Here is a 17,415-nt window from a genome sequence, read left to right on the forward strand (position 1 = left end):
CCCACCCTAAAGAAACACTTACCTTGATGAAAGCCCCCACCCTGATGTCATGCAGCCTGTTGTTTTTGTGTTTATACTTGTTCATGACGGCAATGACAAGTTTGATGTCGGACGGCAATAGAATGTTCATGATGTCACTGCGAAAACTGTCGATGGACATAGTATAAACCAGCCTTTAGTTTTAAAATCTTTGGTTGTTTAGTACATGGCCTCACATGTGAATCCTTAAAGAGATTATTGAAGCTAAGGCTTAAGAGGGTGTGAATGATATTGAATGGGTGTAGACAAAGAAGAGCTCTCCAGTAGGTTTACCAAAACATTGAAGAGCTATTTTCTCAAAAGTGAGATTAAGGAATTACTTTCCCATTGTTCATCAACTGTAGTGTATTACATACAATTTTCTAGCACTGAGTCTCTACTTTTATCCAATGTAAAAAAAACACCATTTCAAATTTTGCTACATATGACAGAATTGAGCCAGTCGGTCACAGATGATCTAACTAGGGAAAACAGAATAACTCAGGACCCTGAGTTCAACCAATAGTCTAAAACCTAGGCCCGGAGCTTTTCCTGCTCAGGTAAAAGTGAGGACCCTTATTGTCACTCTAGGCTTTCTTAGGTCTATAGTACACTTTCAGGGCTTGTCCACCCAGAGGGGACGACAGAAGGTGTGACTCCCAAATTGCACCCTATTTCCTTTATAGTGCATGTCTTTTGACCAGAGGGCTCTGGACAATTATAGGAAATAGGGAATATATAAAGGGAATAGGGTATGCAGCCATTTGGGATGCAGCCAAGATCAGCAGTGCTTCTCCATGAGCCCCTCGGGTCTCTACAGGTTAATAGCTGCATTAATTGGTTCCTAGGGAACGAGGTGATAGAGTGGACTAATGACCTGGTACCTAATGACTCAATAAACATGTTTATTATGCTCTTGATATTGGCTTCTGCTGTCCCCATGGTAAAGTATGGATGGAGTAAAACAAATTACTGGTGTTGCGCACATAATTTTCATTGACAGACCTCCAAAAGTTTTTACAGCTCTTTACAGGGTGGATGGAGTACATGATCAATATATCTTATACATACAATATATCATCATTACCCTTACTGCTGGTCAAACATATCTCATAGRGACCCTGGAAATACAAGATTCCTTATATCTTGAAAGGTATCTGGTCCTCTTATTTCTCAATACAAATGAAATATATACAGTCTATTTGTTATTTTCAAGGAATTACCTGGACATTTTTAGGACAGAATAAATTGTCCAAATTAGATATCAGGTTTTCAGAGGAAAACCAAAGCTAGAGGCCATCTGTCAGATAGCTGGCACAGAGGWATTATGTTACATTGAACAGTTGGCCCTCAACCAACTATGTGCATGTATTGTTTTCTTTCATGGTATAGTATTTCCCTAGATTTCTCTCTCAAAATGTCACACAATCACCAAGCTTGTATGTAACTTACATTACCCATATATATATATATATACTGTATATACACGGGACACGACAAGACGAGGACAAAGGACGTCTGACTGCTATGCCACCTTGGAACAAAAATATATATATGAGTTGAGTAATGCAAGATATGTAAACATTATTAAAGTGACATTATTAAAGTGGCCAATGATTTCAAGTCTGTGTGTAGGCAGCAGCCTCTCTGTGCTAGTGATGGCTATTTAACAGTCTGATGGCCGTGAGATACAAGCTGTTTTTCAGTCTTTCGGTCCCCGCTTTTGTAAATCTAATCAGTTTTCCACATAATCACAGATTTTTTTTAATGACTTGGAAACAATGTTGATTCAACCAGTTCTTGGCCAGTGGGATATGTTTTTTGAAACTTTATTCTTCTTACATGTTATCACGTTTCAAGGTAAGACCCAGATGCAGACAACGTTGAATTAACAACAGTATATTAATCCAACAGGGGCAGGCAAAAGACAGGTCAAGGGCAGGCAGGGGTCAGTAATCCAGATAGGTGGGGCAAAGGTACAGGATGGCAGGCAGGCTCAGGGTAGGCAGAGGTCAGTAATCCAGACAGGTGGGGCAAAGGTACAGGACGGTAGGCAGGCTCAGGGCAGGCAGAAAAGGTCAAAACCGGGAAAACTAGAAAACAGGAACAATCGAGAGACAGGAATAGAGGGAAAAACGCTGGTAGGCTTGGCGAAACAAAACGAACTGGCAACAGACAAACAGAGAACACAGGTATAAATACACAGGGGATAATGGGGAAGATGGGCGATACCTGGAGGCGGGGTGGAGACAATCACAAAGACATGTGAAACAGATCAGGGTGTGACACATGTAGACCTACATTCGTTTGATGTAAACATAAGGGTGAGAAAGAATTTCCTTATACCATGTTTTTTGCACCAGTCTCGGCACTATTCCTTTAAAATCCAAATCACATTGAGATTGACTTTATAATTTTATCCTAACCCCGTGCTTCCCAAACATGGTCATCGGGACCCTGAGGGGTGCATGTTTAGTTTTTGCCATAACACTACACTAGTGTTAGGGCAAAGCTTTGATGATGAGTTGATTATTTGAATCAGCTGTGTAGTGCTAGGGCAAAAACCAAAACGTGCACCCCTTGGGAAACCCTGACCTAACCTGCGACCTGACCCATCACTTTATGTATCACTGCCCCCCAGTCGCAAGAAGCGAGATAAAAAAAAACAACACAAAAAACGATACAACACAAACGGCTTCTAGCATCCTACGCATGCTTTCTGTCTCTAACACTAAAACTGAAACTAAATAATATAAAAATCAAATATAAATAATTTTCTACAACTCAAACTAAATAAAAACTAGCAAATCAGGTTTGAAAACTAACTGAACCTAAACTGAATTTCTAATAAAAATAAAAACAAAACATTTAAAGAATAAAAAAATTACAGAGCCTGGGTGTCGATCAGTTATGCCAAATTGGCCACTGGTAACCCTACCATACCAATCTACTGTAGTTTATACCAAGTAGCACACAGGTGTAGACAACACCGCTTGAACAGGCCTGCTAGTCATTTAAAAAACTTTTTATGATGGAGATAAGTCATTAGTTTAGACCTCATCTGTGGTTTTAAAAACTCTACTTCTCCTTACCGAAATAACATTCACATGATAAGACATGCACTCTACACACACGTACACAAGGATGTTGTATTGTAAATATGTGATTGTGTAGTAGTGGCCTGAGGGAACACACTAAATGTATTGGGTAAAGTGTTATGAAATGTAATGTCATGTAATATTTTAAACTGTATATAACTGCCTTAATGTTGCTGGACCCCAGGAAGAGTAGCTGCTAATGTGGATCCTTAATAAATGCAAATACAAATAGGCAAACTTGCTCACTGCCTCACAATTGTCACGCCCTGACCTGTTTCACCTTGATCTGTTTGTGTTTGTCTCCACTCCCCTCCAGGTGTCGCCCATCTTCCCTATTATCCCCTGTGTATTTATACCTGTGTTCTCTGTCTGTTTGTTGCCAGTTCGTCTTGTTCGTTCAAGCTAACCAGCGTTTTTCCTGTCAGCTCCTATCGTTCCCAGCCTCTTTCCTCGTCCTCCTGGTTTTTGACCGTTGCCACAATAAACATTGTTACTTCGACAGTCTGCATCTTGGTCTTACCTTGATTCCTGATAACAATAGTGGATAGGCAAAATTAAGTTAATTTTCATTTTTAGCCAAAGGCACATCACATCTGTTAAATGTATTACATGTTTTTGAGTGCAGTGAGATATTTCTTTTCGGCAAATACTGCTTTTGTCAAAGAGACTTATTTTACTTATCTTCCAAATGTTAAAACAGGAGTGGCCAATCTTCCTCCTGGAGAGTTACTGGGTAACCTAGTACCCAATACATTTTTGTTCCAGCTCTGCTCTAACACACCGCTAACACATCTTTATGTTGATTAGCCGAATCAGGTGTGTTAGAGCAGGGCTGGAACAAGACTACATAGGCTACCCAGTAGCTCTACAGAAGGATATTATAATTTGCAGATTATAAATTATTTGTAGATAAAATAATGTTAAAAGGTTCATCATAGGTATACATTTAAAACATACTGGTGATGATCTTAAAAGGAGTGTATACCAAACACTTTCATACAAAATAACAGAAAATATGCTCCTCCCTTATTCCTCCATTGTGATTACAGTACAATTAATAAATCATCACAACTTCTCAGAGGCCTGGGAAGAGGTAGAAGTGCTTTGTTAGAGTGGCTCTGTCTTTGGTCGGCATCTGTCTGGGGAAATCTTCAAAGCGTCCCATGACCTGTATGGAAGAAAAAACAAATATGTTATTGTGGCTCAAAGTAAATCAAAGCTGATCAATCATTCTATACAGTGCAATGAGGAAAGAACAATGTTATCTGTTCTGTTTCCAGATACTTGCCTTCCTGAACAATTCTTCTATATGATCATCACATGCATAGGTGTTGAATGTCTTCATGATGTGTTGGACAAATAAGGTGCCCATCTTTGGATCTCTGTAGGACAGAGTATCTGAAAGCGGAGGGAATGTAATGAGGGTTTACTCACAGTGATTTACAAACAATATAATGCCTGAGAATGTGTTAATATGACACACTAACCTGGTGTGCAGGACAGGAGGGAGATGAAGTCCTTCTCTTTGTGCTCCCTCCTGATTGAGTCACTCTCTAACCCCTGGTCAAGGCTGGACCCAGGCACTGTGTCACTGACCCAAACAGACCCATCCTTGCCTGAAACAACATGCAAATCCTCTTTAATATGAAGGTGATGCCTGTACAAAAGGTTTACTTACATACATTTAGGAAATGTGTATTTTTATGAAAGACTCACCTCCCCTGCAGGCCTGGATGAGGATGACTTTGGGTTTGTTAATCAGTGCTTTGCAGTTCTCTGTGTTCAGGTGTGTGAAGATGTTGTTGATGGGGAAGATGTCAAGATTAGGGTCCCCTTCCTTGTAATGGACACCCATGATGGCTCCCAGCTGCCCATGAGACATCATCACCACGAAGACGCTGTCCGAAAGTAAGTGTTCCTCACGTTTAGAGAACGCTTTCACAGCCTCGTCCATCTCCTGCAAGAGCATACTGTCAGTCGCAGAGGAGAAAAACCATAGACTAAGGAAACATGTAAACATTCTTCTAGAAGCAGGAYAGATGTTTCCTCCCTCTGTTTACCTGTCCAGACAGGTTTCTGTGTTTCACCACATCATATCCCAGATCCCTGAGAAGCCTCTCCACGTTCTCCTCGTCCTTCWCTGCKCCTCGTCTCAGCATGRTCTTATCATCAAACTCCACGTTGTTTATGAGCAGGGCCAGYCGCTTCCGACCAGACTTATCCWTTGGAGGGTAAATCTGATCGAGCAAAGCAATGACAGGTGCAAAGGTTATTTAACAGTAATATAGCCTAGCAACAATTCTACTCAGTCAAAATATGTGTGGAAATTGGTCCCAATTTACAAGTCGTGCTAAAACCACTGTGTAATAACAGTGTAGGTACACATTGTTACACAGTTATTGCAGTTTGTGAAATTACAAGTTGAAACTTTGATGGTTTGTTTACACTGCAGGACTATACTTTCACACCTAGATTATTATTATTATTWTTTTTTTTTAAGACTTTAGAGTAACTGTGTTTCCTAAACTATGACACCGGTAACCCAAGGGGTTCATCAGCAAGCTTACTGGTCTAATAGGAGAACTATAAACTCAGAAGCTAATTCTATTGGGGCACTCAGAAAACCGATACATGTACACTGATCTATCCTTTGACAACCAAGTAGAGCTCGAACCTCGTTACCCTTCCTCTGAAGAATGTCCTTCTTAAAGTCCTTTGTGCTGGGGATGAGGTCAGAGGACACCTGGTGCTCCTCCTGCTGTGATAACTGGGGCGATGATGGTGCTGCAGGGAAAATACAGCATGTTTCATTACATTACATTTACAGTATCTGTTAAGTTCTTACTAACTCTTATCAAGTCTAAGAGAAGTTTGGGACTGTGACAGACGTAACTGAATGGTGTATCAGTTTCACTCACTCATCTGGGCAGGCTGCCTGGGGGGCAGACTAATTTTGTCATAAAGTACAGGATCTCMCTCCTGAATTCTGGCAATCATCTTCTCACTGGCTTTGCTCCCTTTCTTCCGCACCATATCGATAAGGCATCGTGCCTGCTCTGCCCTAGTGCTGTTCTCCTCCATCACTGATTCTGTCTCTTCATCGTTCAGCACCTTGTCCTCCAAAAGGTCATCCAGGAGCTGCTTGATCACTGGCTTCGTCACACTGTCTATGAATGTCTTCCGAGCATTGGAGAGCACCTTGTCTGGTGAAAGTAAATAGGATTTAATCAGAGCTACAATTTAGTCATTGTTGGAGTGATGTCTAAGTCTTATGCATCTGCTTTGTAAATGAGCATACAGTGTATTCTAAATTTAAATTAATCCTTTAAAGGGACAATCTGCAGCTCGAACAATAACAAAGTGGACACCCCGCCACTGATTTGGTAAACAACTGAGGGATGAGGCTGGAGAAACGTAACCACTCTCAAACTCATGGACAGAGCTATGGATGCAAACACTGACCATCCATGATATCAACATGATAGTTTAACCATGTTTTGAGGCTATACAGTGTTTGTTGCCAATTACATTGTTTACAAACAAATTAATAAACCAAGCTTATATTTTGATGAGTATGATGGTTGAACTAAGCTCATGAGTCATCTATAAGTAAAAAAAAAAATCAAGAATCAATGTGTTTATCATTAATTTAAAAGTTTAACAATTGATGTAGCAACTTCAGTTTGTCTCTTTAATGATGCATACTGTTTTTTATAATATTTTGGTTCGTGTCTTACTTGGGGTGTGTTCGTAAAGTCAATCTGGAGTGCCAGAGTGCGTTGAGACTGCGCTCTGGACGTTCGTAAATATCAGAGTTGTCAGATTGTCCGTTCGTAAACTCAGAGCGTTTCGCTCAGGCCAAGGAGTAGGGTTGATCCGAGCGTTCTGACCTCACAATGGCAGTCAAGCACCCTAGCTAACTGGCTAAAGTTAGCTAGCTTGCCGACGTTTACTGACTCCCAGCATATTCAAAGCGTGTTGAGCGTTCGTAAATTCGTCAGTTATTCTGCGCTCTGGCAGACAAAGACGAGAGCGCTCTGAAATCGGAGTAGATGGCCAGAGCAAATTTACACACATTGTTATCAAATCAACTGCTCCAGATAGAAAAAACGGGGGATCGACCGTGCATTTTGCTTGCACCAGTCAGTCTTGAGTTTGACGCCTATAGCGAAAGTGAAAGTATGCATGCTGTCGAAGTGGGAAAAAGTTGCCCAGAATTCCAACAGAAATATTGCAATATTCTTCATATTTATATTTGTCAGAGTATTACCATAAATACAATGTTTGTTAAAAACAAATTGTACCTAAGCAAAATAGCCGATAATGTTTGTACGTATACGTTTTTATTATTTACCTGCCATTCCTTAGATGAGGTGGATGAAGCTATTCTCTTCTTTCTAGCTATTTCGCATAGAATAAAGGTATGCCTATTTCGCATAGAATACAGATATGCCTATTTCGCATAGAATAAAGATATGCCTAGGCGTTCTCTTGATGATACTCGATCATACCAAATGCTTTTCAACCTAGGCTACTGGAGTCATAAAAAGTCTTAGCAACTTCCCGTATATTTTATACAGTAACCTGATTGGCTGGCTTGGTGCATATATTTACTTAACAGGTTTGTTGGACTGTGATATGCATTGAAAAATATGTTGTATTTTTCTGATTTACAAGAAAGGAAATGTGCATTTCTGTACTGTAGCTTCCAAAATATGTTTTACAATTGAGGAGGAGTGCCAGCATGGCTGCGCGGTGGCTTCAATACAGCGCCCCCCTGTCAGTCATCCAGGGTTTATACACATAATTTGTCAGGACCCAGTAGTCAGGACAGCTGAGTCCCTGCCCATCTTCCGAAAACGTCTGACATCAATACTTTATTATATAGCTACTTACTATAAATGTGATATGTGGTTGTCCATATCTAGCTGCCTTAAGATTCATACACTAACTGTAAATCGCTCTGAATAAGAACCCCTTATAAAATTAATAACATTTTAATAATTTCCCATTTGAAAGAATATAGTGTTGCACAGGACTGTCTGAAATGGTCTTTAGAGCGCGCTATTGGATATCGACTAACGAGGAAGAAGGGTGACTACGTAAACAAACTAGTCTGTCAGACGGGTGGGTAGCAGATGGTGTCAATGGCTGCATAAAAAACGACATATATCTACACTCAATAATCTTTCTGAAAAGGTAAGGAGTCGCAGAATGTTTTTAGCTAGCGAAATTGTTTGTCAATTTTGTTGGGTCTGGAATTACTGTCACCCTAGCTAGCTAACGTCAACTGCAAGTGCAAACTAGCTAGCTAGCTAATGTTAGCTTCTAGTAGTGTGAGCCAAACCCTAGTTCAATGTATCTCTACTCTGGTAAGGACCCAGTGGTCTAGTGCGTCCATTGTAGAATACTTAATTATGGTATTTTTGTAGCTAAGTTTACTGTTAATATTTAGCTACCAGAAGAAGCCTAGCTAGCTTTGTCATGTCATTGTGTCGAGTTTTTCGTGAATTTAGAGCTAGCTAATGTTAGCAAGCTAGTTAGAGTTTAGCTAAGCCCATTGCATTGCTTGCAGCTATACAGTGTAGTACACAGTAGTAGGGTTAGTTATACAAATATTTGGTAGTAAAGTAGCTAACTAGCGTGTTTATAAATCAGGATGGCTAGCTACTAACGTTAGTAACGTTGTAATGTAACGTTGTAATGTGGCTTCAAACAAAGTCAAGTGCAGGGCAGCTACACTATTGGGATTTGACACAGCTAGAAGGCCATAAACATTTTCACCAGTGTTTGTGGTCATCCATTAAATTCCTCCTGTGTTGATTTTCGTATCATGCATTCCCAATGTGAGTCGGGAGTCAAAATCATCAGAAATGGGCAGATAGGCAGATTCTTAGGGGTTCAAACTCTTGTCAGATGTCCACTGTGTTGAACTTAATGTTACGGTGGTAAAGATGTGTAAACACTGCCATATGAAATCATATTTTGACAGGAATTCACTAAGATTTTCAGTGTGGATTGAAATGTGTCATTATGCTAGCTACCTCTATTAAACATACATTTTTATCAAATACCTCAACCTGAATGTGACCCAAAGTGTGTAGGCATTCAACTTTGTCAAAGTCCTGATAAYTAAAAAATAGCCATCAAGTTTGATGTAGGCCTACTTCTGACTGCGGATCTTTCTACCATTCACAGTCTTGTCTTTTTCCTGTTATTCCCAGCCGTATCCACGCTAGCTGTGAGGGATGAGCCACCGGTCAGAACGTCGTGGGATCCATGTGGACCAGTCAGAGCTGCTGTGTACGAAGGGATGTGGTTTCTATGGCAATGCGGCCTGGCAGGGCCTCTGCTCCAAGTGCTGGCGGGAGGAGTACCAACAAACCAGACACAAACAGATCCAGGAGGATCATGCACTGGCAGAGAGGTGTGGTTGTCTATCTGAGCAAACTTGTTTTGCATCAACCCCCAGCTGTTGGGCGGAGGTAGCACTCAATTTTAAATCTAGGAGCCCTGTGGCAAACTGAATGCCCCGCATAAAATTGAGGGGTGCAGTCGAAAACAAAACAACAACAAAATGCAGCTGTAACTTTTGATCATTGGTCAAAAAAACATTTTCACAGAAGCAAATGGAACAGTGTCATGTTACTGTATGTCATTAGTTGAAACGAGTCTTGCCTTGTTGATCTCTGACATTTTTTCTGTCTGTCTCTTTCTGTCTGAAGTATTGATCATGTGGTTGTAACAGCAATGCCTGTTCTGTATCCCAGGTTACAGAAGGAGGAGGAGGCAGTGTACGCTAACAACCACCAGGGGGCAGCCCAGCCCCAGCCTGCCATCGCAACCTTCAGCAAGTTTGAAGAGAGGAAAACCAAGGAGAAGTCACGTAAAGTCAACACGATGACTAAGTTTTTCACTCCCTCAGCAAAGACACCGCCCAAGAAAGGTAGGGTCCAAGTCTTTGAGATAGGGTTTATAGTGTTTTCTCTACCATTACTTGAGGTATGAGCAGATCCAAACCAAAACTACCTTCCCTCTTAATAATGTTGGTGTACAGTTCCTCTTTCAGAATTCTGCTCCACTACCACTCTCTCCCCCCAGTCACTGTGGAGGAGGTCACATGGGGCATCCAGCTAGAATTCCTTAGATTTTCAACCTCTCCCTGACCCAGTCTAATACCTACAGTACCTTCAGAAAGGATTCATACCCCTTGACTTATTCCACACTTTGCTGTGTTACAGCCTGAATTCAACATTTATTAAATATGATTTTTCTTACCCATCTACACAATACCCCATAATGATAAAGTGAAAAACATATTTTCAATGTATTGATAATGAAATACAGAAGTATCTCATTTATATAAGTATTCACACCCCTGAGTCAATACATTTTAGAGACTTTCTGGGTATGTCTCTAAGAGCTTTGCACACCTAGATTGTATAATATTTGCTCTTTTTTTTTACCATTTTTTTTTTTCAAGCTCTGTCAAATTGGTTGTTGATCATCGCTAGACAACAATTTTCAAATCTTGCCATAGATTTTCAAGCAGATTTAAGTGAACTATAACTCGACCACTCAMGAACATTCACTGTCTTCTTGGTGCGCATCTCCATTGTAGATTTGTCCTTATGTTTTAGGTTATTGTCCTGCTGAAAGGTGAATTCATCTCCCAGTGTCTGGTGGGAAGCAGACTGAACCAGGTTTTCCTATAGGATTTTGCCTGRGCTTAGCTCCAGTCTGATTCTTTTTTTTATTCTGAAAAACAACCCAGTCTTTAACGATTACAAGCATACCTATAACATGATGCAGCCACCACTATGCTTAAAAATATGGAGAGTGGTACTCAGTAATGTGTTGCATTGGATTTGCCTCTAACAGTTTTACTTCAGTGCCATGATGCAGACAGGATGCATGTTTTGGAATATTTGTATTCTGTACAGGCTTCCATCTTTACACTCTGTCATTTAGGTTAGTATTGTGGAGTAACTACAATGTTGTTGAGCCATCTTCAGTTTTCTCCTGTCACAGCATTTAAATGGTGAAATCCCTGAGCGGTTTCCTTTGACTCCGGCAGGAAGGTAGGAAGGACAACTGTATCTTTGTAGTGACTGGGTGTATTGATACACCATCCAAAGTGTAATTAATAACTTCACAATGCTCAAAGGTATATTCAATTTATTTATTTATTTTACCTATCTACTAGTAGGTTCTTTTCTTTGCGAGGCATTGGAAAACCTCCCTGGTCTTTGTGGTTGATTCTGTGTTTGAAATGCGTTGCACAACTGAGTGATCTACAAATAATTGTATTTTTGGGGTAAAATCATCTTAAACACTATTATTGCACACAAAGTGAGTTCATGCAACTTATTATGTGACTTGTTAAGCAAATTTCTACTTATTTAAGCTTGTCATAACAAAGGGGTTGAATACTTAATGACTCAAGACATTTCAGCTTTTCATTTTTAATGAATTTGTAAAAGTTGCAAAAAACATATTTCCACTTTGAAATTATGGGTTATTGTGTGTAGGCCAGTGACAAAAGATCTCAATTTAATCCATTTTAAATTCAGGCTGTAACACAACAAAATGTGTAAAAAGTCGAGGGGTGTGAATACTTTCTGAAGGCACTGTACATGTTTCAAGCAAACCACCATAGTCCCTGTGCCCAAGAACGCCAAGGTAACCTGTCTAAATGACTATCGCCCTGTAGATGCGAACGACTCACAATACCATCATTAACTTCTTATGGCTGGGGGCAGTGTTGAGTAGCTTGGATGAATACGGTGCCCAGAGTAAACTGCCTGCTACTCAGGCCCAGTTGCTAATATATGCACATTATTAGTACATTTGGTTAGAAAACACTCTGAAGTTTCTAAAACTGTTTGAATGATGTCTATGAGTGCAAAAACCTGAGAAGAAATCCAACCAGGAAGTGGGAAATCTGAGGTTGGTCGTTTTTCAACTCATTCCCTATTGAAGATACAGTGGGATATTGGTCAWGTTGCACTTCCTAAGGCTTCCACTAGATGTCAACAGTCTTTAGAACCTTGTTTGATGCTTCTACTGTGAAGGGGGGCCGAATGAGAGGGGAATGAGTCAGAGGTCTGCCAGAGAGCCACGAGCTGGGCACGCTCGTTCATGTGAGAGTTAGCTTGAGTTCCATTGCATTTCTGAAGACAAAGGAATTCTCCGGTTGGGACATTATTGAAGATTTATGTTAAGAACATCCTAAAGATTGATTCTATACTTTGTTTGACATGTTTCTACGGACTGTAACYGAACTTTTTGACTTTTCGTCTGCTCCTAGTGAACGCGCTTCGTGAGTTTGGATTTGTTTACCAAACGCGCTAACAAAAGGAGCTATTTGGACATAAATGATGGACATTATCGAACAAAACAAACCTTTATTGTGGAACTGGGATTCCTGGGAGTGCATTCTGATGAAGATAATCAAACGTAAGTGAATATTTATAATGTTATTTCTGACTTCTGTTGACTGCACAATATGGCGGATATCTTTTTGGCTTGTTTGGGCTCTGAGCGCCATACTCAGATTATTGCATGGTTTGCTTTTTCCGTAGAGCTTTTTTGAAATCTGACACAGCGGTTGCATTAAGGAGAAGTGGATCTAAAATTCCATGCATAACAGTTGCATCTTTTAGCAATGTTTATTATGAGTATTTCTGTAAATTGATGTGGCTCTCTGCAAAATCACCGGATGTTTTGGAACTACTGAACATAACGCGCCAATGTATACTGAGATTTTTTGATATAAATATGCACATTATCGAACAAAACATACATGTATTGTGTAACATGAAGTCCTATGAGTGTCATCTGATGAAGATCATCAAAGGTTAGTGATTAATTCTATCTTTATTTCTGATTTTTGTGACTCCTCTCTTTGGCTGGAAAAATGGCTGTGTTTTTCTGTGACTTGGCTCTGACCTAACATAATCGTTTGTGGTGCTTTCGCTGTAAAGCCTATTTGAAATCGGATACTGTGGTGGGATTAACAAGAAGTGTATCTTTAAAATGGTGTGAAATACTTGTATGTTTGAGGAATTTGAATTATGGGATTTCTGTTGTTTTGAATTTGGCGCCTTGCACTTTCACTGGCTGTTGTCATATCGATCCCGTTAATGGGATCGCAGCCGTAAGAAGTTTTTAAACCAGCATTAAGTTGGCAGATGACACAACGGTGGTAGGCCTGATCACTGACAACTGCTTGGCATCTGACCGTCCCCATTATGGGGACTACAATTATTTAGCGTATTGATTTTACCCTTAAGGTATCAAAACAAAAATATATAATAATTATTTATTATTTATTTATATTATTATTTTGATACCTTAAGGGTAAAATCAATACGCTAAATAATTGTTGGTATGACCATCTTAAAACAAGTCCACATGTTAGTTTAGAACCCTTCCCCCGGCTTAGACTCTAGAGGGTTTTAAGACAGAACTGTTCAGATAATACAGGACAAGCCATGGTTGATGTAATTCATGTTGAACTGTTTATTTGATGCGTAGCAGAAAGTAACTAGCTAAACACAAATTGCAGAAGGATGTTGTGTGAAATCACAACTCTGCAAGCTGTGCTGGTCAAGGATGAGATGAATAGAAAGCCCATCCTTGTTTTTCTCTACTTTATATCAAGCACCTAAGGAATATTGTACATACACAGGTATATCATTCCCTCCATTATAAACTCAGCAAAAAAAGAAACGTCCCTTTTTCAGGACCCTTTCTTTCAAAGATAATTCGTAAAAATCCAAATATCTTCATTGTAAAGAGTTTAAACACTGTTTCCCATGCTTGTTCAATAAGCCATAACAATTAATGAGCATGCACGTCCTGTGTGTGATTTCCTGCAAGACAGGAATGTCAGTGTTCTGCCATGGCCAGCAAAGAGCCCGGATCTCAATCCCATTGATCACATCTGGGACCTGTTGGATCGGAGGGTGAGGGCTAGGGCCATTCCCCCCCAGAAATGTCCAGGAACTTGCAGGTGCCTTGGTGGAAGAGTGGGGTAACATCTCTCAGTAAGAACTGGCAAATCTGGTGCAGTCCACAAGGAGGAGATGCACTGCAGTACTTAATGCAGCTGGTGGCCACACCAGATACTGACTGTTATTTTTATTTTGACCTCTCCCACCCCCCCCTTTGTTCAGGGACACATTATGCCATTTGTTAGTCACATGTCTGTGGAACTTGTTCAGTTTATGTCTCCGTTGTTGAATCTTATGTTCGTACTAATATTTACAAATGTTAGGTTTGCTGAAAATAAACGCAGTTGACAGTGAGAGGATGTTTCTTGATGAGTTTATGTATCCTCCCCCCTCCCAGAATCCGTCCCTGGTGAGGCCCTGTCGACCCCCAGCCCCTCAGTGAGCCGCAAGCCCTTAGAGACGGACCGCACCACACGAGAGTTCATCGACTTCCTCAAGACACTGAAACCTGGCAGGGAGATCTTCAAACAGTGCAGAGCCTTCACAGAGAGCATGGCCTACAAGAGGGTGAGTAGTACACCACAATACCACCAGGGGCTTCTGAATGTGGAGAGCCTAATGGGGGTTACCTCTATTTGGACCATATCACTTCCTTGTCGTAGAAGAAGAAGGATGACAAAGACAAACGCTGAGGTTACTCTAGAGCATTGAGTGAATAAACAAATCAACTCACCCTTGAAATGAATGAAAATGTACCACAATCCCTTCAAGCTAATAGTGAGCTTGTTCCCCAGGACCTGGGTGCTGATGAGCTGTCTGAGTGCGTTCAAGACTTCTACCAGAACCTTTCAGACCGCCTGCACACACACTTCAAAGGTACACCTTTCCTTTCCTCACCTCTACTACTCTAATACTGGAACATTAAGGATATCTTGAAGTAGGGGCTTGATGATAAAGTTGCTGGTGACAATGAAGGAGAAGGAACACACGTTTCTTTCAGAGAGCTCTCCTATAGGTAGGCCTTGAATGACTCACATTTGCTGTTTTCCCGTCTGTCCGTGTTGACTCCAGGGTCGTCGGAGCGCGTAGAGAGTGTGATGGACGAGGTAGAGAGGTACATGATGACACGTCTCTACGAGGAGGTCTTCTGTCCTGAGACCACAGACGATGAGAAGAAAGACCTGGCCATTCAAAAGAGAATCAGGTAAAGACATTGAAACTGATATGGTACTGAGTTTGAGTATTGAAGCTGCTGTATGCCTCCTTGTACATCTGTTCACTAAAGTGGTTGGGGGTGGGTGGGTTGCAGGGCCTTGCATTGGGTCACCATTGAGATGCTGTGTGTCCCTGTGGATGAGGAGATTCCAGAGGTGTCTGATAATGTGGTCAAAGCCATCACAGGTCAGACTTACAATGTATTAATTTGTTTTTTTACAAAGAGAGACAAACATTGAATGAACATGCATGTGATGTAGAATGTCATCATAGCACATTAACTACCACTCTGTTCCACCCTGACATCCTGTAGACGTGATCGAGATGGACTCGAAGCGTGTGCCCAGGGACAAGCTGACCTGCATCACACGCTGCAGTAAGCACATCTTCAATGCCATCAATACCACCAAGAAGGAGGCGGCATCTGCTGATGACTTCCTGCCCACCCTCATCTACATCGTCCTGAAGGCCAACCCTCCGCGACTGCAGTCCAACATCCAGTACATCACCCGCTTCTGTAACCCTAGCCGCCTCATGAGCGGAGAAGACGGGTACTACTTTACCAACCTGGTGAGAGGGCTGTGTCGACAAAGCAAACAGACAGACGAGCTGTACCAAACAAACTCAATTTACACATATTAAGAATGTATTTTCTGATTTCCCCCTAATTCCCCTCTGTCTCTCTCCTCTCTCTCTCTGCAGTGCTGTGCGGTGGCCTTCATAGAGAAGCTGGATGGCCAGTCTCTGAACCTGAGCGTTGAGGAGTTTGAGCTCTACATGTCAGGCCAGGCGTCTCCCCAGCGTCCCCAGGCTGKCACCTCCCCCGCCTGTAGTGCTGCTTTCAGCCAGATGAACGAGAGTCTGGACCTACTGACGGGGCTGGGCGTGAGGCAGGAACGCGTCATGGAGGGGGCTCGCCGCCTGGAGAGTGACCTCATCGACTGGAGGGATGGGGTAGAGCACAAAGTGCAGGATGTGTTGGAGAGGTTCCCCCTGGAAATGCACCCCGCTGCTTCCCCCACCGCCTCTTCTGCCATAGATGCTGACAACGTGGAAAACGACCACCTGCCTTCTCCTCTCCAACCCCAGTTGTTTGCTGGCTGACCCCCCCCCCCCCCCCCCCCCCCCCCCCCCCCCCCCCCCCCCCCCCCCCCCCCTTCCCCCAACGAAGGCGAAACCCGCGGAAAACCCCCCCCCCCCCCCCCCCCCCCCCCCCCCTTGTTGGCCGGCGCGCCCCCCCCCCCCCCCCCCCTTTGGACTTGTTACTCTCTCTCTCTACCCTGGAAAGTGTCTCCTGTCCTTATGCACATATAGGTTCCCTCTAATGGATCCAAGAAATATAACTCCAACCCTCCCCATTGTATGCACACTTAAAATAGATGCTTGCAGTCGCCTGAACCCCAGTACTCTTAAATAGCCAACTTTCTCGGTCTGTCTTCCCCACTGATTGGTAAGAGGACAAGATGGGTTGCAGGCATATTGCCTTCATCCATGGTCATGAAGGAAAGGAGATGAGGAAAGGAAGCTTTAAGAGTATTGGGACACAGATCATTGATCTTGCCCTCCTTTGTCCCCTATATTACTCCTCCTGACTGAATCCAAGTCAGAGTACAGAAACCCAAGCGAGAGGGATCTGTTGGGGGCACGTGAGTGTATGTGACCACGACCAAATTTCCCCTGAAGATGTTTATAAATAAGTATATATATATATATGTGTGTGTGTGTGTGTATAGTTTCATTTCCCTGCCAAACCTGTTCAGTCATGCGCTCAGTTTGAGGAAGTTCTTTTATTTTTCTATTATTCAGGCTATAGTCTTCTGAGAGGGGATAATGACTTAAGCCTATTAAAATGGCTAAATTGATACTGTAGCTCAAAGTTTACATTTTGTCTGTAAGAAATACGTGATTTGCAATTCAGAGTATAGGAGATACTAACAGTCACTTCTCTCTTGTTTGACTGCTGAACAGCTGCTTCTTCAGAAGAACAGAAAGGGTGCATATTTAGAATGGTTATATCTAAGAGTACTTTTAGTAAGTTCTTTATATTATTTTACAGTGGTGTATATTATTTGTACAAATGTTTTGTGGGTAAATGTTGCCAAACAGAATAGCCATAACAATGTTGA

General features: G+C 41.7%; 2 protein-coding genes across 2 annotated transcripts; one reads left to right on the forward strand and one right to left on the reverse strand.

Moving 5' to 3' along the window:
* Positions 1-4,091: 4,091 nt before the first annotated feature.
* Positions 4,092-7,635, reverse strand: LOC111959666 (caspase a). The gene is made up of 8 exons (XM_023981407.2): positions 7,471-7,635; positions 6,035-6,319; positions 5,791-5,900; positions 5,177-5,353; positions 4,833-5,073; positions 4,604-4,732; positions 4,405-4,514; positions 4,092-4,284 (listed from the first exon to the last, which is right to left on the reverse strand). Exons 1-8 carry the CDS (start codon positions 7,475-7,477, stop codon positions 4,192-4,194), a joined length of 1,152 nt encoding a protein of 383 aa, XP_023837175.1. The 5' UTR covers positions 7,478-7,635; the 3' UTR covers positions 4,092-4,191.
* Positions 7,636-8,223: 588 nt separating this feature from the next.
* On the forward strand, positions 8,224-16,427 carry LOC111959677 (rab5 GDP/GTP exchange factor). Its single transcript, XM_023981429.2, has 9 exons — positions 8,224-8,315; positions 9,341-9,543; positions 9,887-10,062; positions 14,472-14,641; positions 14,869-14,950; positions 15,146-15,278; positions 15,384-15,475; positions 15,603-15,859; positions 15,992-16,427. The coding sequence occupies exons 2-9, from the start codon at positions 9,365-9,367 to the stop codon at positions 16,391-16,393; spliced, it is 1,491 nt and encodes a 496-aa protein (XP_023837197.1). The 5' UTR covers positions 8,224-8,315; positions 9,341-9,364; the 3' UTR covers positions 16,394-16,427.
* Positions 16,428-17,415: the final 988 nt, after the last annotated feature.

Source organism: Salvelinus sp. IW2-2015, linkage group LG4p (genome assembly GCF_002910315.2).
Source record: "Salvelinus sp. IW2-2015 linkage group LG4p, ASM291031v2, whole genome shotgun sequence".
NCBI lineage: Eukaryota > Metazoa > Chordata > Actinopteri > Salmoniformes > Salmonidae > Salvelinus > Salvelinus sp. IW2-2015.